The sequence below is a fragment of the Triticum aestivum genome, chromosome 2B, assembly GCF_018294505.1.
Source record: "Triticum aestivum cultivar Chinese Spring chromosome 2B, IWGSC CS RefSeq v2.1, whole genome shotgun sequence".
In the NCBI taxonomy this organism is placed as follows: Eukaryota; Viridiplantae; Streptophyta; class Magnoliopsida; order Poales; family Poaceae; genus Triticum; species Triticum aestivum.
In genome coordinates this window covers 471,479,773-471,502,094 of record NC_057798.1, presented here as the reverse complement: position 1 = coordinate 471,502,094, position 22,322 = coordinate 471,479,773, and the positions used below count along the sequence as shown (strand labels likewise).

The 22,322-nt window shown below is 43.9% G+C and overlaps 2 protein-coding genes across 2 annotated transcripts; both read left to right on the top strand.

The window, feature by feature from the left end:
* Positions 1 to 11,614: 11,614 nt before the first annotated feature.
* On the top strand, positions 11,615 to 16,153 carry LOC123045520 (zinc finger CCCH domain-containing protein 28). The gene is made up of 9 exons (XM_044468597.1): positions 11,615 to 12,068; positions 12,161 to 12,256; positions 12,703 to 12,748; positions 13,273 to 13,362; positions 13,598 to 13,723; positions 14,133 to 14,211; positions 14,399 to 14,493; positions 14,568 to 14,676; positions 15,780 to 16,153. Exons 1-8 carry the CDS (start codon positions 11,680 to 11,682, stop codon positions 14,658 to 14,660), a joined length of 1,014 nt encoding a protein of 337 aa, XP_044324532.1. The 5' UTR covers positions 11,615 to 11,679; the 3' UTR covers positions 14,661 to 14,676; positions 15,780 to 16,153.
* Positions 16,154 to 16,559: 406 nt separating this feature from the next.
* On the top strand, positions 16,560 to 19,988 carry LOC123045521 (glycolipid transfer protein 3). Its single transcript, XM_044468598.1, has 6 exons — positions 16,560 to 17,292; positions 17,514 to 17,569; positions 18,928 to 19,058; positions 19,180 to 19,333; positions 19,429 to 19,572; positions 19,696 to 19,988. Exons 1-6 carry the CDS (start codon positions 16,965 to 16,967, stop codon positions 19,729 to 19,731), a joined length of 849 nt encoding a protein of 282 aa, XP_044324533.1. The 5' UTR covers positions 16,560 to 16,964; the 3' UTR covers positions 19,732 to 19,988.
* The last annotated feature ends 2,334 nt before the right edge of the window (positions 19,989 to 22,322 follow it).

Genomic DNA, 22,322 nt, shown 5'->3' with positions numbered 1-22,322 from the left:
CATAAAAGGGACGCAACCCGGTCTTGCTGCACTCAGAAATCGGTTCATCTAGCATATTTTTGACAGACTCAGTGACTTCATCATCATTCATCTGTATTTCGGTGTGTCATTGAGGGTCTTTGACATCCCCGGTATATTCATGCATTAACCTGGTGTGGCGGCTTAAGGGTAGGATACCCCATGAAACCCAACAGCGGATGAGGTCAATGCTGGTTAAGCCGTTTGCTAGAAGAGCCCGGAGCTTAGCAAGTTGTGGTGCATATGTTTGTCGTTCTTTGGCAGTAAGCCGCTGAGGCAGTGGATGTCCATTGTTGAGTCGGTAAGCACGGTAACCCAGCAGAGGATTTTCATCAGCAGAAGCGGTGTTTTGACAGTAGAACCATGTTTGATTCCAATCCTTGGGGTGGCTGTGATGTTTGGCATGAGGAAAATCAACTTCTTTCCTTTTCTGAATCGACACTCCGCCAAGTTCAGTATTGGGGCCGTCAGAAAATTCAGTACGGCGGTTCAAGTGGAAGAAGTCTCTGAAGAGTTCAACAGTCGGTTCTTCTTATAGATAAACTTCACAGAACACTTGGAAATTGCAGATGTTGGACACAGAGTTCGGTCCAATGTCTTGAGGATGGAGTTGGAAGTTGGCAAGTACATCACGGAATTTTTTTGATCCAGGAGGGCTAAACCCTTGGTCCAGATGCTGCATAAACACAAGCACTTCTCCACCTTGAGGTTCAGGAGGGTTTTCGGCACCAGGGACTCTCCAATGAATGATTTCCTTCTTTGCCAAAGCGCCAGTTAGAACATATCCAGTGAGTTGTTCTTTTGTGATCCGGGAGGGAACCCAATTGCAAGAAGAGAATTGTTTAGCCATTTTTGATGACAAATTGTAAAGGAAGTGCAAACGCCGGTTCACGGTTCAAGATTGATTTGCACAAACTGGTATCAAACCGGAGAATTCAATCAAAGCGTGTGTGTATATTAAGCCGGATATGGATGTTTAAGAAAGTATGGCGGTTTACGTGAGGGCTAATGGTATCTGGCGGATTGTCATTTTTATAGGTTAAACCGCCTACAGGGGTATGGAGAAAAACAGATCTGAAAATTGCTAAGTGCTACACAAACAGGTTTCACAAGCTAAGGATTATCATTATGGATCTAACACAGTTCAGGAAAAGGAAAAGTATCAAAGCCCTAAAATGGCGACAACAGAACAGAAAGGATCCAGATGGGACCTGTTCGAGATCCTAAAGATACTATGGTGAGGCAAAATAAACTAAAAGGTTCGGCCGCAAAGGAAAGATGTGAAGCTTATCTAGATTCAATGAGACAGTAAGATCAAAACAACGAACGCGGACGAACACTGATGAACACGGATGAATACCAAAACTCTAATGTAGATCTAGGGTTGAGGGAGGAAGGCTTACCGGATTCACAGGAGTGGTCGAGGAGAGCCGCAGATCTCTGGTACGTTCAGGTTGATGCGGCGGCCAGGGATGATGCAACGCTTGAAGGTCGACGGCGGCAGTGGAGCTGTCGGGCTTGAGCGTCGAGAAAAAGAAGAAGAAGCGCGGAAGGGGAAAAGGGAAGGACCCCTGGGCCTATTTATAAGGCAAATGGATAAGCAGGCAAGCGCGGGGATCGAGGAGCCCAAAGCGGAAAATGGGGCACAGCTGTTGCCTCGATCTTCGGAAGATAATTAATAAAGGGAATCTTTATGACTTTTTTACATAGAGATGACGTCATGACGATTTACTGCAATTTTAGAAGATGATGTCATGGCGGTTTACCAAAGCTCATAGGGAGAAGATGTCATGGTGGTTTACGAGGATCATAAGAAGATGTTCAGGGAATTTTTCTAAGTATTGAAGATTGACATGAACAAGTTCAAATCAATCTGGGGCCTAATGTTGGGGATATAACTACTGAGTATAAACCGCCCAGGAGGGGCCGGTTCACGCTCATCTATATTGAAGCCCATGAAGACAAGGAGTATGGCGCTCTACTGTTAAAGCTTAGAGGCCCGGAGCCCAAGGGCGGATTAGGGCCCATAGTAGTAAACCGCCATAGATGCATAACTTGTATTGTAAGTTAGGGAAGGGAAGAGACCGAGTCGGACACTTGTATGAGCCGGCCTCGGGATTCTGTAAACCGGCCGGACATTAACCTGTGTATATAAAGGGACGACCCTGTGGTGGTTCAGGGACAAGAAACAACAGCTCGAGAGATAGGTAAAGCAGATTCGCTCCCTGCTCATCGAGATCAATCAATTCCACAACAACTGGAGTAGGCTTTTACCTTCACCGCAAGGGGCCGAACCAGTATAAACTTCCCGTGTCCTTTGTTCCGGTTTAACCCCTTTAAGCCAATCTCGTTGTGATGGCTCCACGACTAAGTCCTTCCGCTAGGACATCTGACGTGTTAATTCCATGACATACAGCATACAGTTCGCTCCGATGAAGTGTGTGCTATTAGGGAATGCAACATAAACGATCAACCAGATCAAGGTGTGTGCGATATATGGCATACGGCTCACTCGAATGAACTGTTTCCGATTAGGGAAGAGAATATAAATGGTTCAACTTAACAAGATTTGTGTGATATGCGGCATACAGTTCACATAGATGAACTGTTTGCGATGAATCAAAAGAACACAAATGATTCGTGTAAACAAGATGTGTGTGATTGCAGCAAACAACCCACTCTGATGAACTGTTTGCGATGAGAAATTATAACACAGACGGTTACTATAGTTAGTTCGTGTGCGATTCTGTTCATAAAAAACTTAAAAAAATGCAAACTAGTTGCTTGCGGCGGCTAGGAATATCGCACATGATGCGTCTGCGAGTACTCGTGTGCGATGATTAGTAAGTTGCACATACGTTTTCTTATGTTAACATGTGTGTGATAAATAACACGTGGCCCAGAACCATCAATATTTTTTTTTGAGACCCGAACCATCAATAAATTTTGACTTTGTTTCTCGTTGCAGATTACAACGCAATAAGTAATTGCAAATTTGTTCACACCTATCAAACTAATATGTATTCACACTTTGCACCGGGCTATAAAAACTACCCACTCAAAAATTACTTCACAGTTCCTCTCCTCATCACCCAAAATTGGTCTTTCTTGTCAAGTCGTTCCGTCATGACTGGTAGGAGGAGTTTCGGGTGGACATATAACCAGGTAGCAAAGACCAAGGCCGCGAAAGCACTAGAGAGGTCCCACCGTGAAGCGGCAGCCACGGCAGAGATGTCCCGGCACACCGCGAAGCCCTCGAACGAGCTCTCACGGGCACGCTAGGGCTCTCACAAGCGCGCTCGCCGCATCGGCGATCGTGACGAGCTGGTGTTGTTGAAGTCCTTGGCCGACGATGATGACATTCTCGCTGGCCTCATTAAGCAGCAGGAGCTGGTCGACGGCTTGATGAAGCTGCTCGAGATCAACGATGCCTCGGTTGACAAGACGACCGGCCTCATCGAGCAACTCATGGGTGACAATGCGAAGCTCCTCAAGATGCTCGCCGAGAAGGAGGAGGAGGCCGCCGGCTGGAAGATGCTACATGAGCAGAGTAGTGCCTCGGGAATGATGCTAATAGTGGTCGTCGAGGAACTGATGGGTGACTTGAGGAAGCTCCAGATCGAGCGCGAGCAGGAGGTGGAGGAATCCATGGCTGCTTTCAAGCAAAGTCGTGATGAATTGAAGGAGCCGGAGGATGTCGTCGCCCGGCGATCCATCGACGAGTAGAGACAGTAGCGACCCAGATCGTTGTCTGCGATTTCCTTCTTCTCTTGCCCCCGTGTCTTCTGGGCTTTGCCGCATGTGGCATTTTAAATTATCCGGAATATCTAAGACAGTTATTATCCGCGTCATTGTAAATTTGTCATTGTATTATCCCTTGCCATTTTATTTGTCGTCGTATTATCCGTTGCCCTATGTGGCAATTTAAATTAGGACGGAATACGAGTTGAAAACGCGAACAAAGCAAATGATGCCATGGGATCACAAGCAAACACCCTCCATCCGGGTGCTTTAATTAACTGCGTGTTAAACAGCGGCTCGGCCGCCATTAATAGAGAAGTTGTGAGTGAGGTGGGCGGCTGGTGGATGGAGGTCAAAGAGCTCGTTTCTCGGTGAGCATGGGCGGCCTTGCTGCTCGCACATGTCCCGTCGAGTCTGCGAGGAGGACAAGATGCATGCGTCTCGTCGAGCCTGCGCGGCGGACTGCTCGCACATGTCCCATCGAGCCTTCACGGCGGACTTCTTGTGCTCGTCCCATCTAATCAAACAGCTGCACGCACGCCACCGTGTATGGTTAAGTTTTGGCAGAGGTAGTGACCGCACTTAAATGGTTATTGGAACACACTGTTCATATAATACAACCATTTGCGATATTAACGTGTCAGGACGATGAGAGGTTTGTAACTCATTCACATTCCTTAAATGAGACCTAAACATGCACCCAATGACACATGTACGATTTCCCACTCATTTTGCTTCACTAGAGCATGTGCTTGTATTTCAAATTTGAATTATGGACTACACTAAATGCCTAGAAAACTTAATTAATATATACAATAAACGAACCCCGAACAGTTTCAAATTTTAGAACGACACTCCTGTTATTCTATGTTGACTGTAGAAACAAAGTTTAAGGCAAGAAGAGGCAGCGATTATCATTTCGCCCACAAGAGGGGCATGTTTCCCTAACGGAACCACGAGGGTTCCGAGAAGCTTCGTTTTGTACGAGGCTTGTAATATAGGTTGGCCCAAATTGGACAATTATTTTACCACGACATATATGTGCCATGTAGTGACACCATGCCAAGTTTCATGATTTCCTGCTGAGTTTTGGATTTACAGAGATTTCAAAACCGGGATTCGCAATGTTTGTGGCCAAGCCAGGACGCCGAGATGGTTGAATTCATTCTCATTTGTTCCATGGGACCTAAACATGCCCCCCGAGGACACATGTACATTTTTTCTATCCATTTTGGTGCACTCGAGCATGTATTTTTAATAGTAGAATCCGCCAGGTGCAAATTAAGAGAACACTCTTCAATATTAGTAAGACCTAGCACATCACATAGAGATTTGGGAATTGTGAAAACATTAGCACCCAGATCACATAAGGCAAATCAGTCCTAATTTTTAATCTTGACTTTAATGGTAGGTTCCTATTCATCATATCATTTTTTAGGAATTAAAATCTCTAATTCCAACTTTTCTTCTAAAGCTTTTAGCATGGCATCTACAATATATTTAGTAAAAGCTTTATTTTGCATAGGCATTGGATGAATTTATCATGGATTGAAACAAAGAAATATATTCAATCAAAGAGCAATTACCATAATTAAAGTCTTTGTAATCCAAAAGAGCGGGCACATCACTAGTTAAAGTTTTGACCTCTCCAGACCCACTTTTATCAAATTTTTCTTCAAGATTTTCACCCTTTGAATTATCAGGACGCCTGCTAAAGTTGACTCTTCTTTAGTCCCTTTATCATCAATTTTAATCTTAATAAACAAGGAATCAATAAAAGAAACACCAATCACTTTAAGATCCTCATCATTATTATAAAAGCAATCACTAGAAAACGCTCTTTCTAAAAATTCTCTTTTAGCTCTAAGCATAGCGGTTCTTTTCTTACTTTCATCCACAGAAACATATAAAGCCTTAATTAATTAATTAATTGACATCAACCTTAGGTGGACATTTTTTAATCTTTAGATTTTCTACATCATGGGAAATTCTATCAATGCTTCTAGACATATCATCAATCTTACTCAATTTTTCTACTATCGTAGTGTTGAAAACGTTTTTAGTACTAATAAATTATTTAATATTACTCTCAAGATTGGAGGGGTTCCTATTATTATTGTAAGAATAGTTACCATAGGAACTACCATAATTATTATAGGATTTTCGAGGAAAGGGCCTAGGATTAAAATGACCTCTATAAGCATTGTTATTAAAATTGTTTCACGAGACAAAATTCACATCTACATGATCACTATTTTGCTCAATCAAAGTAGACAAAGGCACATCATTAAGATCAATAGGAGCATTTTTACTAGCAACCAATTTCATAAGAGCATCAACTTTTTCACTCAAAGTACTAATTTCTTCAACCGAATTAACTTTCTTACTAATAGGTGCTCTTTCGGTATGCCATTGTGAATAATTTGCCATAATATTATCTAGCAATTTAGTAGCTTCACCCAAAGTAATCTACATGAAAGTACCACCCGAGGCGGAATCTAAATGATTTCTAGAAACAAAATTCAATCCCGCATATTTTTTTTGTATAATCATCCAAAGATTTAAACCATGAGTACGGCAATTTCTTAGCATCCTTTCCGAAGATTGTGCAATGTGTTCATGCTTAGTTTGCTTAAAATTCATGATTTGGGTTCTAAGGGAAATAATCCTCGCAGGCAGAAAATACTTAGTAATAAGAGCATATTGGCACTTATCCTAAGAATCGATACTATTGCGATGCAAAGAAGAAAACCAAAATTTTGCATGATCCCTCAAGGAGAAAGGAAATAATTTCAACTTCACAATATCATTATCCACATCTTTTTTATTTTGCATATCACACAATTCCACGAATGTGTTAAGATGGGACGCGACATCCTCACTAGGAGTACCTGAAAATTGGTCCTTCATAACAAGATTCAATAAAGCGACATTAATAGCACAAGGCTTCGCACTAGTGGAGGGAGGAGCAATCAGAGCACTAATAAAATCATTATTATTAGTATTGGAAAAATCACACAATTTTGTATTTTCTCGAGACACCTTGACTATGCAAACAAGATTGCAAATAAATAAGAGATCTAACAAGAAAAGGGCGAACGAAAAAGAAGGCAAATAAAATGGTAAATTTTTGTGAAGTGAGGGAGATGAAAACGAGAGGTAAATGGAAAATAATGTAAATTGCAAGGAGATGAGATTTGTGATTAGGAACCTGATAGATGTTGATGATGTCTCCCCGGCAACGGCGCCAGAAATTCCTTTAACATGGCTTAGATCTGCGTTGGTATTTCCCCAAAGAGGAAGGCATGATGCAGCACAACTACGACAAGTTTTTCCCTCAGTTATGAAACCGAGGTTATCAATCCAGTAGGGGAATCAAGCAACACTATGTAAACGGTACCTGCACACAAAGAATAAATACTTGCAACCCAACCCGAAAGAGGGGTTGTCAATCCCTCCACGGTAAAAAGATAGATTAAATTTTATGAAATTGGATAAATAGATTTGGTTAAAACACACAAAAAATAAGTAAATAAAAAGTGCAGCAAGATATTTTTGGGTTTTTGGAATAATAGATCTGAAAACAATATGATAAAAGATAGACCCGGGGAGCGTAGATTTCATTAGTGGCTTCTCTCGAGAAAATAGCATACAATGGGTAAACGAATTACTGTTGGGCAATTGATAGAAGAACATAATTATGATGATATCCAAGGCAATGATCATGTATATAGACATCACGTCCAAGATTAGTAGACCAAAACGATTCTGCATCTACTACTATTACTCCACACATCGATCGCTATCCAACATGCATCTAGTGTATTAAGTTCATGGAAAAACGGAGTAATGCAATAAAAACGATGACATGATGTAGACAAGATCTATTCATGTAGGAATATACCCCATATTTTTATCCTTAATAGCAAAGATACATGTGTGCCTTGCTACCCCTTTTGTCACTTGGCGAGGACACCGCAAGATCGAATCCATCACAAAGCACCTCTTCCCATTGCAAGAAAAATCAATCTAATTGGCCTAACTAAACCAAAGATTCAGAGAAGAAATACGAGGCTATAACAATCATGCATATAAGAGATCAAATAGAACTCAAATAATATTCATGGATAGATCTATTCATAAACTCGAACTTCATTGGATTCCAACAAACACACCGCAAAAAGTCATTACATCAAATAGATCTCCAAGAACATCGAGGAGAACATTGTATTGAGAATCAAAAAAGAGAGAAGAAACCATCTAGCTACTGCTTACGGACCCATAGGTCTATGGTGAACTACTCACGCATCATCGGAGGAGCACCAATGAGGATGATGAACCCCTCCGTGATCGTGTTCTTCTCCGGCAGAATGCCGGAATAGGACTCTAGATTGGATCTCGTGGTTCTGGAATTTGCGGCGGCTGGAATTGTGTTTCTCCCCTAGGATTTCTGGAATATCTAAGTATTTATAGAGCTGAGAGGCGGTGAAGGGGACCCCCATGGGCCCCGCCACCCATCAAGGCGCACTAGGGGCCTCTGGCGCGCCCTGGATTGGTGGTGGGCCCCATGAGACTCCCCCAGGTGCTTCCTTGGCTCCCAAGTTGTCTTCTGGTCCAAAAAAATCTCCAAAAAATTTCGTGGCATTTGGACTTCGTGTGGTACCGATATTCTGCGAAGTAAAAAACAAGGAAAAAACAACAACTGTGACTGGGCATCCTATATACCTAAGAGATTCATCCCCACTATCCTATTTGTCTTAACATGCAACCTATCCACATCATCAAGTAGGTCCACCATTTAAAAACTCTTTCCCACTAACTCTTCATGCACATGCTCCTACTAACTCTTCATGCGCATGCAACTTATCACAAATAATCATTAATTATTTTTTGTGCACTCTCAAGCAGCCACGTCATTCTAGGTTTCTCTTGCTATCCAACAGCGGGGCTCATGATTTATAAGCGACTTTATTATATAGAAAATCAAATTATGAGTTAACTCACATTTTTTTCTACCTGACCAACATTTTTTTATGAATGCACATCTGTATTTGCTTCATTGTTTTAGGTTTAGTCCAGGGTGGAGATGTCTCCATTGTCTCTACTCAATGTTGTTTTGTCAATAAATTAACAGAACAAAAATCACACTCATTTTTTATTTTTCATCTAATATTCTTAGATGTTTACACTAACCAATACTTCTTTCAAAAAATTGTCATCAAATTATACCATGTTTCATAAATTTTCTCATGCTTTAAAACATCATCAAATTATTTATTAATAGTTCCCGCAGCAACGCGCGGGAGATCATCTAGTTATGTCAATAGGTTAGTCCCAACAATTGATATAAAGTTGCTATAAAATGAATGTAAAACATCCAAGAGTGATAATATAACAGCATGGAACAATCAAAAATTATAGATGCGTTGGAGACATATCAATTTCTAATGCCATTTCATTTGTCTCATTTCAATAAACCTTTTTAAATTGAGCTCGAAAATACGATTAACATTTTTTGGGTAAAGAAACACGATTTTCGAAACTGCACTTAAACCGTGTAGATTTTGCGAATGTGTTCAACATAGATTATGATAGTCATGTCCATAGCTCTCCAACGATTTATCGCAAACCCCGTTTAAACAATGTTTGCAAAAGTTCAAACTCTGCATAAGATGCAATTGAACTATTGCTGCTACGGCGAGTCGACTTGTTTCCAGAATAATATTCTCTCATTGTTATTAGAATAATCCTTTGGAGGATGCTCCCGGGCTGCCCTGCGCTCCTTCTCTCTCCATCTAGTTCAAAACTAGACGGTACATTGCTAGGCTGCTTCTCTCTCTAGTTTCTCTCGATGATCTTTGTTCTAGACAACGATGTGTCGTAATCACCACTTTGGTATGTGTGGTTACCGCAGAGGAGTCGTCTACTTTGACTCTCGATCGGTGAAGAAATTCTCATGGCTGGGAGGTATAACCTAGCTACGGGAATCGCCGGATTGTCACCAACACCTTCCTCCTCTCTGTGTTCTTGTTGGTGAGACTAGATCTATGACGTCATTTTCATAGTGTTCCTGGGTGTGATTGTATGGTAAATTTTGTTGTTTCGTAGTATGTTCCCATACAGTTCACTACTCCTCAAATATAAAAGATGTGTTATGTAGCAATTGAGGATGGGTGTTTGACTTGAAAGTTGTTCCCAGTGCGCATGAGTTATGACAAAGTGCGCAGGAAAGACTAGTGTTGGTATGTGGGGCTAGCCTAGATCCCAGGCGCAATGGTCAGGAATCAGCGGGTTTGGTCAGGGCATTACAATTGGTATCGGAGTCGACCCTCACGGTTACATAGATGTGTGCGGGTCAGTGATGCATACATGGGGCACGTGTGGATGTTGGCACTAGTGCTCACATATGTGTGCCAAGAGGGAACGCTCCCGCTGGGCGACAGGGACGCTTGGTTCCTTTGTGTGTCTAGTGTTGCTTTTGTTTTTGGTTGATGTGTGCCAAGATGTGTGCTAACATATGTGTGCCAAGAGTTTGCACATGGGGGTTTACCCAGGTTCGGGTCCTCATGGCTCAGGTAATAGCCTACGCGTTGCTTTGTTTTTATTGACGTGGGAGCACCTTGTGCGCTGTGTAAGAGGATGATCATGGTGACTACACCTTATAAATGGGATGAAAGTTAGGGTTTACAAAGTCCCTAGCCGACCTCATCGTAAAGGGCTTATTGTCTTGCACGACATGATTTATGTGAAACCCTAGACAGTTGGTGTTTCTTCGGAGTTTCTAAGTTGTGTGATTGATCCATGAGCTCATATGTGAGGGCTTGAAGCTCGCCTCAAGAGCTACCATACTAGAGAAAACTTGGGCATTCATTGACCAATGTTCTCAAAGACAAAGGTGATGCATTCATTGTCATGGTAGCAGTTGTTCCGAACCTTTTCAATGGAAATTAGTACTTTCCAAAAGTGTGAACTTGAGTGTACATCTTCGTCTCCATCACTTTTGGTTGTCTCTTAACACTAACTTTATTTGTTGTTATTACTTGCTTGTTTATTGCGTCTGTGTAGCTTGTTGTAACTCGTCATATATGGTGTATCACTTAATTGCATATCTAAATAACTTGCATTTCCGCGCTAGCCTCTAAAAGCAACTAAGAAAAAGATTAAATTTGGTAGTCGCCTATCCACTCTCCTCTAGTTGATATCTAGCGGATCTTTGATCCTTCAGTTTTTCTTTCTCGCAAGGGCGGTGTTTGTGCGAATGGCAGCGCTTTATCTTCGAGTTGGCCTTTCAGGCTTCGATGCTCCTTAAGGTCGTCCATCGGGATGGAGTCGGTGGAGCTTTGACGTAGATTTCTAGTGCCTTCTTAGGGTGGCGACGATGTTAGGGTTTTCTTGTGGTGCGTGGGCGCCGACGACAGATTTGGTGTTAGGCGTTTCACATGGGCTAGATGACAATGATTAGTCTCTAAGACGTTTGTCCTTAGAGGCACATGCGCGAAGACTTCCCGACTGTCATTGACAAGATCAAGCCATCTCCGGCAGGGGAGCGACGACAAGGATGCTACGATGGCTCGTTTTAGCGGCGGTAGTGGTTGTTTGATGGTGCAGGGTCATCGATGTAATTTTTGTCATGTTTTGAGGTGCTTTGTACCTCTTACAAAACTTTATAATGAGATCTCGTTGTTTTTTCGCAAAAAATAATTATGTAAACGTAAGGATTTCAATCCTCTAAATTCCAATAAAGATCGTTCAATCGAAGGGGCGGATTATAACGATGGAACCAAAGACGATTTTCAAAATCCTGTCAGAAGAACAAGGTGGATTCAAAATAAAGTTTATTTAAACCTAGATCTTGTCACATCCGACTCCCGCAGCGCCCCCTCCTCTGTCGTCTGTCTCGCGGTCTTCTCCTCTCCCCCCATGGCCTCCGCCGAAATCCCCAACGCCGACACCGCGGACCCCAACCCTAGCCCCAACCCCGCCGCCCGTTCGCCGTCACCTCCGCTCCCGCCGCGCAAGCGCCGCCTCTCCCTCTCCCCTTCACGGTCCACCTCCCCCAGGCGCTCCGTGTCTCGCTCCCGCTCCCCCCGCGACCGCCGTAGCCGCAGCCGCAGCCGGAGCCGTAGCCGCAGCCGCAGCCGTAGCCGCAGTCGCAGTCGGAGCCGTAGTCCGCGCCAGCCCGAAGGCAAGCGGCGGCGGCAAAACGACCTCACCGTCGAGGCGTGCCGCGACTACCTGCGCGACAGGTGCACCCGCTCCGACCTCGAGTGCAAGTATGCGCACCCGCACCAATCCGTTTCCGTCGACCGGTAAAAGCGCGAGATCTTGCCTCCTCTGCCAATGTTAGCGGCATATTTTTTTTTCTTCTGATTTGGGTTTTGTTGATTCGGGAATTCGGCAGGGACTCCAAGGTGACCGCATGCGCCGATTCGCTGAGGAACAACTGCTTCCGGGGCAGAACCTGCCGCTACTACCACCCGCCTCCTCATATACAGGAGTATGAGTTGATACTCCCTTGATTTTGTTCGATTCAATTTGCTTGATTTGCTTCACTTGTCCAGCTGTGGATGTCTGGCAATCTGGTTCCATGTTAAGTTGCAGGCTGATGCAATTTATGCTAGTTTGAAGTATATATCTCTGCAAAATCCTTCTATAGTCAAGTTTGCAAGTATTAGCAGCAGTATCATCACACGAGATTTTTCCATTTAGATAAGAGGATCAGATTGCCTGCTTGACATCATGTATTGTAACAATGTGCCTTCATCTGATGCAAATTGCTAATAGCCCTGTTGTGTGAGCTAGTTCTAAAGTTACAGTTTTGCAGTTTGGGCTTGCCAGCCCAATAAATTTGATCATGGTCCGCTCAGTTTTTCATATGGGTGATTACACTCGCTGTTGGATGCAACTTTCTGATTTCAGCCTTCTTTGGTTTATCCTGTACAGGTCCTTGCTGAGATCAATTGGTTTGGACGTCCCACCGGTGAAGACGGTAAGCTTTCCTTTCTGTCCTTCAATGTTTTTCTCTAATACATCATTTATTATGAGCTCTCCAGGTTTTTCTGAGTATTTAGCGTGCACTGCTAATGAAGAGCTGTTTAGCTAATGTTGTGTCTAGTCTGCACGTAGCATGCTAGATGTGGCAGCATGGGCTGGTAGTCCAGATTGTGCATTACGTCAGCTTGATGAGACCACAAGTTTGGATGAGGGGGAGATTGTTGGAAATAATTCACAATATCTGTATTTTTGTGAGACTCGGAAACATGGTTTCCATATCAATGCTTTGTGTTGGTATGACCTTAAGGGAAAAGATAAAAAAAACCCAAATCAACAGTTCCTTAGCTGTCTCGTCCAAAACTGTGAAATGATCCTCTTCACTTCATTGGAGATGCATAGCATTCTGTATAGTTTTGTACAAGTTATTCTGATGTATTGGTCTTATGTGATGATGATTTTTCTTGTAAATTTACCATTCAGGACTGCTAACTGAGCATACTTCTTTTAAACATTTATCAGGTTTGCAGAGATTTCGCACGTGGGCGATGTTCAAGATCAGCAAACGAGTGCCGCTTCTTGCACCATTCATCTGTTCAAGAGTGTGCAATTGTAATATTTTCTGCCATTAAAGATTGTATTACTAACTTTCCTAGCATAAAAATAACCACATAAAACTGTCCACATGTGAAATGTTTTTTTCCCTATTATTGTATACCTGGATACCCCTTCGTGTACTGAACCCCCAAAGCAAGAACAGAATTTCCCCTATTTAGCATTTTGTATATTATTTTAGCATTTTGTATATTTTGTACACAGATTGCTGATTAGATATTTTTCTTGACAGGTTTGCCAAGATTTCTTGCGTGGGAGGTGTGACCGTATATCATGTAGGTACACTCATGTTATAGCACAACCAATGCTACCCCCACCAATGAGGGATGTTCCCATGCAAATGCCATATCCTGAGATGGTAAAGTGTTTCTATGGAAGATATACTCTTACTCTTAAACAACGCTCTGTTGACAAGAAATTACACTTCCCTTCTCTCTCTCATAAAGAAATTATTTGGAATATATTATTTATCTGTTGACCAGTCAACAGATCCTTTGTTCCCATTTCATCTGCAGTAAGAAATGAGTTTGTAAATAAAGAACTGCTTAAAATTTTACTCCCTCCGTCCCAAAATTCTTGTGTCTTAAATTTGTCTAGATACGGATGTATCTAATACTAAAACGTGATTTGATACATCCCTATTTAGACAAATCTAAGACAAGAATTTTGGGACGGAGGGAGTACATTATTAGGTGCGTTTTGTATTATATGTTTTGTAAGTTGACTATGGCTAGTATAATCCTATACTTCTTTTTTTGGTCCTCAAGGTTTACATGCCACCACCACCACCACCACTGGGAGTACCTATGATGGCTCCTCCTCTCTCGCCTCCTAGAGGTTTTGCTGGTAATTAACACATCTGCTATACCATTCACTATTGCTTTTTGGTGTTATTGGGAAAGAAAACACTAGGTTTGCTCTCTTGTTATCTGTGTTGAACCATATTTTGATCATAAGACGACTACATGACTTTTTTTAGTTCTCCTTTTTTGACACAGAACATAATTTTGATACTTCTCTTGTAAAAACACAGATAACAAGAGCACAGTGGAAGTTTGCAGGGACTACTTGAAGAAAATGTGCAATAGAGAATCATGTAGATTTGCACACCCTGATTCACAAACTGAGGTTTGTATGTTTTGCCATTTATTTATCTTAGTGTACGAGCTATCAGCCAATCCATTTTGCATCTTTTCTACTAGGTGGCACATGACAAGGTTGAAGTTTGCCGTGATTTTAAACGAGGAGAATGCACTCGACCTACATGCCGCTTTTACCACCCATCCTCAAGCTGAAGTTCTGTTAGATAAAGTAAAGTAACCCATATCCAGTGATTATTTTTTTCTTCTCCAAATCTGGAATCAGACTAGTAATATATGGCTGCTGAATACATAAGTAACATAACACAAGAGGCCATATACCTTAGAATACTTTATCTCTAGTTAACCTTTAACATTAATTCCTTTTGGATTTGTCCATTCAAAATAGCTGGAGCAATGCTAACTTTTTTTTAGGATTGCCACATTTTTTCTGTCAAATGTTCATGTCATATGAATAATCAAATGTGTGCTAGAGGGGCACCATTTGATACATTTGTATGTCCATGTGAATTAGGGGTGGCCATGCTAGAAATGTTTTGGTCTAAGATTGCAATTTTTGTCCATCAGATGGTCATCCATTTTTGCTAAGCTGACATGTGCTGTTCTAATGTTGTAATATGGGATTATTTTGGTCGTCTTTGATTCCATATCAGATGTCACTCAGTTTTATATGATCAACTATGTTCTGTAGCCAGATGAGCTCTTCCTTTTATGTTTCTCTTAGATGCATGAACTCCATAACAGCGACAAGTTACCTGTTAGATAGGTTTAGTGTTCTAGAGTATCATGCAAGTTTGTGGTGTTGGGACTAGGTTTGTATATTTCTGATGAATTATAGGTTCATATGTCTGATGAAATGGGCCTGTCATATGTTCAGCTAATGCATTTCCCCTCCATTCAATGAACTTTTTAAGTATTGTGGTAGATGAGTTATTCATTTATGGCCAAGAATTCTTGCAAGTGTTACTATGGTTGTGCTTGTAATAGTCTAAAGAGAAAATGAGTTATGTTTTTATATTGATCTTCCAGTGGTCCAGCATCCTAATAAATAGTGTGCTCTAACAGCTTCAAAGTTGTGCTCTGATAACCTAGTCATCTGGCATGAATCATGCCTAACTCAGTGTGTTTTAGTGTAAGATCTGGTGGAAGTTGACTACTATACTACATAAAACTCCATTGGCCAATGGGTCAGTCAGTGTGTAGCTTGCTGATTTTGCCTTTATTAAACAAGTTGAATGCTCAGAGTTATCATTGTTTAGTTTTTTAGTTTTAATTTAGCTCTGTTTAACAAGTGGATACTCCTTGTTTCCTCAGTCTTTCATGCCCCGCTCTGCTGCTGCTGCCGCCGCCGCTGCTGCTAATCCTGCTACCGCTGCGAAAGAGCTGCTGCGCTGGCTGTTATGATGCTAAGGTGCCATAGAGTATGAGACCGTCGCAAGTGCTATGTCTCTGGAAGGAAAACAAAACTTGTTACTATCGTGTGATGTTCAGATGGTTTGCTTGAACTTGACTCAGCTCCGAAGTAGTCTTCTTCACAATGGACTTTGCATGTGCGGTTGGTGTATTTGCGTTCATAAAGATGTTTTAGACTTTTCGCTGCGATTTGCTTTGGTGTTTTGCATAATTGAATCTTGTTTACCATCACTTGTAACCTTTTACACATTGTTGCTTCATCTTGTGCGCCGCCATCTAGTCTAGTTCAAATTTGAACCATCCTTGGATTTTCTGGTGCCAAAAATACATCCGGACGGGATTCAAACCTCCAATTATGTACCGAGTGAATGGAGGCTGCCAACATAGCCCAATGAAAATTGTTGATTTACCGTCGCGGCCGTGACTTCTTGAACCGTTTGTGGCCGTAGCGTTGCCCATTTTGCCAACTATGGCATATGCATCAGTCTGTCGCTTGTATATGCAGTATCTTGTAAAGATGGTGGGTGACACGGGCTGTTGCGTTTTGCGCGTCATTGTGAGGACCAGATAAGTTGTCTGGTTCGCCTGGCTTTTTGTCTCGTCTCGGGCGTCCGTTTTATCGGTCCAGTCTCACCTCTATTTGTTTTGGCATTTGTGTTCAGGCATCGACATCATCATCATCATCGACATCATCATATACTACAGTATAAACTACTGTAAGTCGAGCCTAAGCTTATCGCGATGCAGAACTCTGACTGCTCTGTTTGCTCAGATCAGGGTGCCGGAGAATTTTACCGTGTAAAATTGAAGTTTTCTACCATTGCTTAAACAAAGGGCGTGTTTAGCACCCAATAGGAGAGGATTGAGTGTACCTGCAGGGCTTCCATGCCATTCTATTATTAGCTATGCCAAAGTCTCGAGCTCTGCCACCGTCTCGTCTGGAGCGGATTGGGCAGCCACGGTGGTGTTTGACTTCGACCCTCTTTCATCTCTCCTCTCTTTCTCTCTCTCTCTCAAGTCTTAACCAGAGCAAGAAGCAGGCTTCGCCATGGCTTGCTGTTAAGAACTCAGGAGCAAGGGGCTTTGATGATGGTGGAGAGGGAGAAAGATGAGGGAGAAGCAATGGCCGTGAACGGGCCAGGGAAGGAAGAAGCAGAAGCTGCAGCGGCACCGGCAGCGACAGGAGAGAAGGGAGAGGGGGAGAGGAATGACGGAGAAAGAGACGAAGGCGAGGAGCGGAAGGAGGAAGAAGAGGCGGAGGAGAAGAAAGACAAAGTGGAGCCGGAAGAGTGGTCCGAGATAAGGCTGGCGATCGCGGAGCTGTCCCCGATCAGCCGGCGCGGCGGCAAGCTGTGCTCCTCGCCTCCCACGCTGCCCTTCCTCGGCCTCTCCCACCTCCTCCTCCGGCTCCTCGGTGAGTAGAAATGAGCAGTATGCTTCCATCTGATCCTGCGAGCTCTTGGTTGAGGATTTGTTTTGGTGTTCATTTGGCATCCGTTTCTTTCATCATTTCTTTTGGTTCCATCGGTTTCTTGACGTGCCTCTGTGCATATATCTTTGGCCTGTTGCTCTTCCGTCCATGTGGACGTGGTCCTTTGCTGTCGCTGATACTGCATCGCCTGCACGGGCTTGCAGATAAGATTGGTCCGACAATGGCAGTGCTGCGGCTCGACGTCCAACGGAACATCGAGGTAAATAAACTACTACCCTCACTCTCGGGGTTTTAAGTTCCGCGATCTATAACTAAATTGCTAGTAGTAGTAAAACTAAGCACGAACCAGTAGGCAGGGCGTCTCGATCACACCCCTACCTGAGACCAAAAATCCAAAAGACGATGGCAAGTCGAGTCCAAATCGCATCAAGATTTCTCCTCTAAAAACTGTTTGGTGCGTGTGTGGTCCACGTAATACCCTGCCTTTTCCCATCCATCTCGTCCCGTGCCGGCCACACGGCTAGGCGCCAGAAGTGATGAGTTCATCCTGTGGCCTGCTTATTTTACTTATTACTAGTATTATCTGAGCTAAGCCTGGTTATTACTAGTACTCCCTCGGTCCGAAAATACTTGTCATCAAAATGGATAAAAAAAGATGTATCTAAAACTAAAATACGTCTAGATACGTCTCTGTTTATCCATTTTGATGACAAGTATTTCCGGACGGAGGAAGTACCATTTTGAATCCATTGGTGGAACCAAAAGAGCACGCGTCTGCATCCTCCGCCGCGTCACCCGATCCTTCCTTGTCGCCGTCGTCTTACTGGGCATGAATGCTCTGGTCGAATCGACGCCAGATCATTCGGACCGCGATAGTCCGATCGGATCATGGGATGGATCGGGAGGCGCTGATCGATCAGATGGATCCGATTCCGTTGCATCCACCATTTGCACGTACGATGGTGAGCCGCTCCCAAGTTTTGCATCAGCACGAGGACGATGGGATTAGGCAAATATCTAGAAGGCAACTTTTGCTCTCGCAAGGGGTGACGAACGACCATGGATTAGGGGGTCGTGTGCCGCACACAGTCCGCCGGCCTTCAACTGCCCCGGTCACATCCGTCCTCCTTCACACGCTAGCTCTCTTGTCCGTTCCTTGTTGATGTTTCCCCTTCTTTGCTACTAGAAGGCTAGAAGCTACGGGTTTTGTTCCTAAACAATCCCAAGAAGATAAGAGATGGTTTTTTCTTCTTCTTCTAAAGGTAATGATGGCGATGGCAGGGCAACAGTTTTATCTGGGCATGAATAATTTGGATCGCACGGCTGCATAGACTCCCTATAATTGCTGACGACACGAAGTTACTGTAGTATTATATATTAGGTTGAAACTTCGGGATTATTCTTGTGTTTTTGGGTTTTTGCTGTACCACTACCACTAGCTGTAGCGATGCAGACAGATGGCTATGCAACACCTAATTCAGCATTGACTCATCTATGTTTATCTCCCCTTCTTAAAATGTTTTGATTCTTGTACTCGTACCATATTCCTATATCTGTAAATAGATGGATCGCTTCTTGTTTCCCTCAAGGAATATATAAGTATAATTCTTGTTGCAGAGGCTGCAGGAGCTATACTTGCAGGACCCATCCAAATACTCCATTCTGACGGCGATGGTCGAGAAAGAGGCTGACGACGGCACCGTGAGGAAGGCCGATAGCTGTGCAAGAGCTATTCTATGGCTCACTAGGTGAACCAACAAAAAGATACAAAGATTATTCTTATATTTGACGTTCTATATATCACCGTGCTATACTTGATTAATGCACCACTTCTCATGTTTTCATCTTCTCACTGTGCAATATCACCAGATCCATGGATTTCACTGTTGCACTGTTACAGAGACTGGAGGAGGAGGAGAAGGAGGAGGGTTCTGATCAGCAGAGTCTTGCACAGCTCGTAGAAGCTGCGTACATGGTCTCTCTCAAGCCATGGCATGGCTGGATTTCTTCCGCGGCATGCAAGGTTAGGGTTTGATCAGTTTGTTTTTCAGCTAGTGATTTTGTCGACACACTTGTCCCGATAACACCTGGTTGACTTGTACAACTTTGTTGAAACAGATCGCATTGAAGCTCATCCCTGAGAGGGCGATCTTCGTCGGCTGGCTCATGGGGGAAAACCAGAGCTACAGCCTCCTCAAGGTCGAGATTGAGAAGCTCGTCCAGCTGCTCCAGCCCTTTCTCGACGACATCCATTCCATGCTGGTCAGCACTCCTTGTGGATATCAATCCCCGATTAATCCTTCCCCAGTGTTGCTACTGCTTAAATGTTAGCAGTATGAGTTATGGATAACCGTGATTAAGCATTTGTTGTCTGATGGTTCACAGGCCAAGTTCAGATTGGACAGGCTGAAGTCGACCTGAGGGCGAAGGCTAAGATGGTCTCAGTATCCAAATTCCACTTCTGTGAATACCCCTTGGTTTGTATGTGTACATGTTTCTCTTTTTTGAGCTGCCCGTGGTCGTGCGCCTCACTCTGTAAATAGGTCTTCATGTAGGGTAGGACTAAGATTTGTAGCGCTCCTTGCGGGCAGCCGGGTACGAGTTCTGCCCAGTCAATGTACTTGACCATCTTTCTAGCTTCAGTCAATTGCACTTGCCACCGTTGAACTGGACACTAACTGCCAAGAACTTGGCCTTGTTTGTAGAGGTCTGCTTCAGTACATTGACATGCTCTGAACTAAGGGAGGTTTAGAGATGCATCAAATTCAGAGATCACTAGGAATTAGCTCCAAATTCAGAGGGGACTTGCTAGGGTTTTTATTGCTCAAAGAGGAAACTAAAACCCGACCAACGCCAGTGGTGGTCCTATTACAACTCGATGCCTCTCTCGACTGGGACCCAAAGACTATACTTGACCAGTGCTAGGTGTACGATAAATACTTGTACGACTTTATACGACACTACTCAGTCACCCTCCGATCAAAACTCTGCATCAGCGGCATTCGTGGGATCACTGGGTCGGACTGGATCGTACATTTTAAAGTCGTACGCAAAGCAATTCCGTATATAGCTGGTGTCATTTTGACATTCCCTGCTTTGTTTTGCTATGGTAGTATTTGGCTCCTTCTCCGTGTCATATAGAACATTCAAAATGAGAAGCTAAAGGTAGAGACCAAATTTAATGAGTTGGGAGACATGTGCAAAACGGAGGGGGTGAGCTTGGGGCTCATGAGCTATTCAAATAGTCTAAGGAAAGGTAAAAGTAAAAGAGACAAAGCTGAAAACAGCATGAGAGAAATAGTAAATGCTGCGAAAGAGGTAACTAAATGCCTGTTGTTGGATGAAGATCCTACACTATCCACGTCGTCTCTTAAGTGGCTTGTGCACTAGTTCGCCCACTTCATCCTAGCCTTCGAGCATGGAATTGATGACCTTTTAGCTCCCAATGATTAAGGATTTAGTTAGGTCTTACAATGCCCCCCTCCCCCCCCTTATATGATCAGTCTTGTACTCAAGGCTGAAAGGAGGGAAAACCCTTCTAAATAAGTGTCGAGTCCTCCCATGTAGCATCCTCAATAGGAATATTGAGGACGGAGTTGAGTTTCCAAACACAGGAAACCCATTCGCCCCCCACCCGGCGGGCGATGGCCGAACCCCGGGTGCGCAGTGGGGGCGCGAGGGCTCCTCGCGGCGGCGGCCTGGCTCGTTGGGTGGTTCCCGCGGGCCTCGGGTGCCTTAGCCGCGGTGGTGCGAGGGCTTGGCCGACGATGCCCGCTAGGCCCAGATCTGGGCCCTTTGGGCCCCACCTGGGCTCGGGCGGGCTGGCGGCTCTCTGCACAACGACGAGGCTCTCTGGAGGTCGAGGTAGGGTGGCAGCGGTCTTCGGGCGGCGGCGACGTAGGCAGCTGACGTGCTGCAGCGTGGCAAAGGGACCTTGCGGGCCCATCTGGGCTAGTGGTGGCCTGGTGTGTCCTGGATGCCGCGTCTGGTCGGCTTCTACTCCGGTGATGGAGGTAGTCCCCTCCCGCTCGGTTGCTTTGGTGATGCCCCTGGGTCTGTTGTTCCCTTCCTCCTCCTCTCGGCCTCAGGTTGGCGACGAGGTGGATTCTAGGACCGTGGTGGCGCACGTTGGTGGGCGGTTGGTTTGGTGGAGCACTCGGATCGGCCGAGGTGGCGAGGCTAGGGGGTCGAGAGAAATCCCTGTCGGCTCATCCGGCATCGAGGTGGTGACGCCCGCGAGCGCTGCCTTCCTTCCTGAAGGGCTTCGGGTATAACCACCTCCTCACTGCCCCTTGCGTACCGGGGGAAATCCTAGGACTTGTCCGAGCAGCGTCGTCGTCGCTTCTTTCCTTGAAGGTGTTGCTCGGTACACAACGCTTCGGTGTGCTTGGCACGTGGTGGGAAATCTCCGGGGGCGCAATGGTTGCCGGTCTTCTTCGAAGCTGCCGGTGTCGGCATTTGTTTCTCTTTCATCTTCTTGTTTTCTTTGGGCTTGGTTGTGCCGCGGCCCCAGCATGCTTGTTGTATCATCAATAGGAATATTGAGCCATTTGATGAACATTGGACTATTGGAACAAAAATATCCACACGAGGTCTTGGAATGACTTCGATGTCAAGAACTACTTATTTTTCTAGTTTGATTTTGCTTTTATCATTTACTCCTTATGTCCGGAAATACTTTTCCGAGAAATAGATAAAAAATAAATGTATCTAGAAATAAAATACGTCTAGATACATCCATTTCTCCGACAAGTATTTCCGGACAGAGAAAGTACTAGTGATAGATGGGGAGTAGGAACATCATGAGTACCAGTGCATCTAATCCCCTTGATGGATTTTGTTAATTAATGACAATATATCTTAAAGAACTAATGTTTTGTAACTAGCTTATCTTAGGAAAGTTCCAATACGCTGCACCAACAAAGATGAAGGGTGACCGCCACAAATTTGCATGAAGACAAGTGTTGGCCAAGCCAAGGGCTAAGCTTTTATAGGGAATATTAAAAATCAGA

Coding starts and splice junctions, on each gene's coding strand:
- LOC123045521 (XM_044468598.1), top strand. CDS start 16,965: ATGATGGTGGAGAGGGAGAAAGATGAGGGAGAAGCAATGGCCGTGAAC. Junction 17,570..18,927: donor ACGTCCAACGGAACATCGAG/GTAAATAAACTA, acceptor TTCTTGTTGCAG/AGGCTGCAGGAGCTATACTT. Junction 19,059..19,179: donor GCTATTCTATGGCTCACTAG/GTGAACCAACAA, acceptor CAATATCACCAG/ATCCATGGATTTCACTGTTG.
- LOC123045520 (XM_044468597.1), top strand. CDS start 11,680: ATGGCCTCCGCCGAAATCCCCAACGCCGACACCGCGGACCCCAACCCT. Junction 12,069..12,160: donor CAATCCGTTTCCGTCGACCG/GTAAAAGCGCGA, acceptor GGAATTCGGCAG/GGACTCCAAGGTGACCGCAT. Junction 12,257..12,702: donor CCGCCTCCTCATATACAGGA/GTATGAGTTGAT, acceptor TATCCTGTACAG/GTCCTTGCTGAGATCAATTG.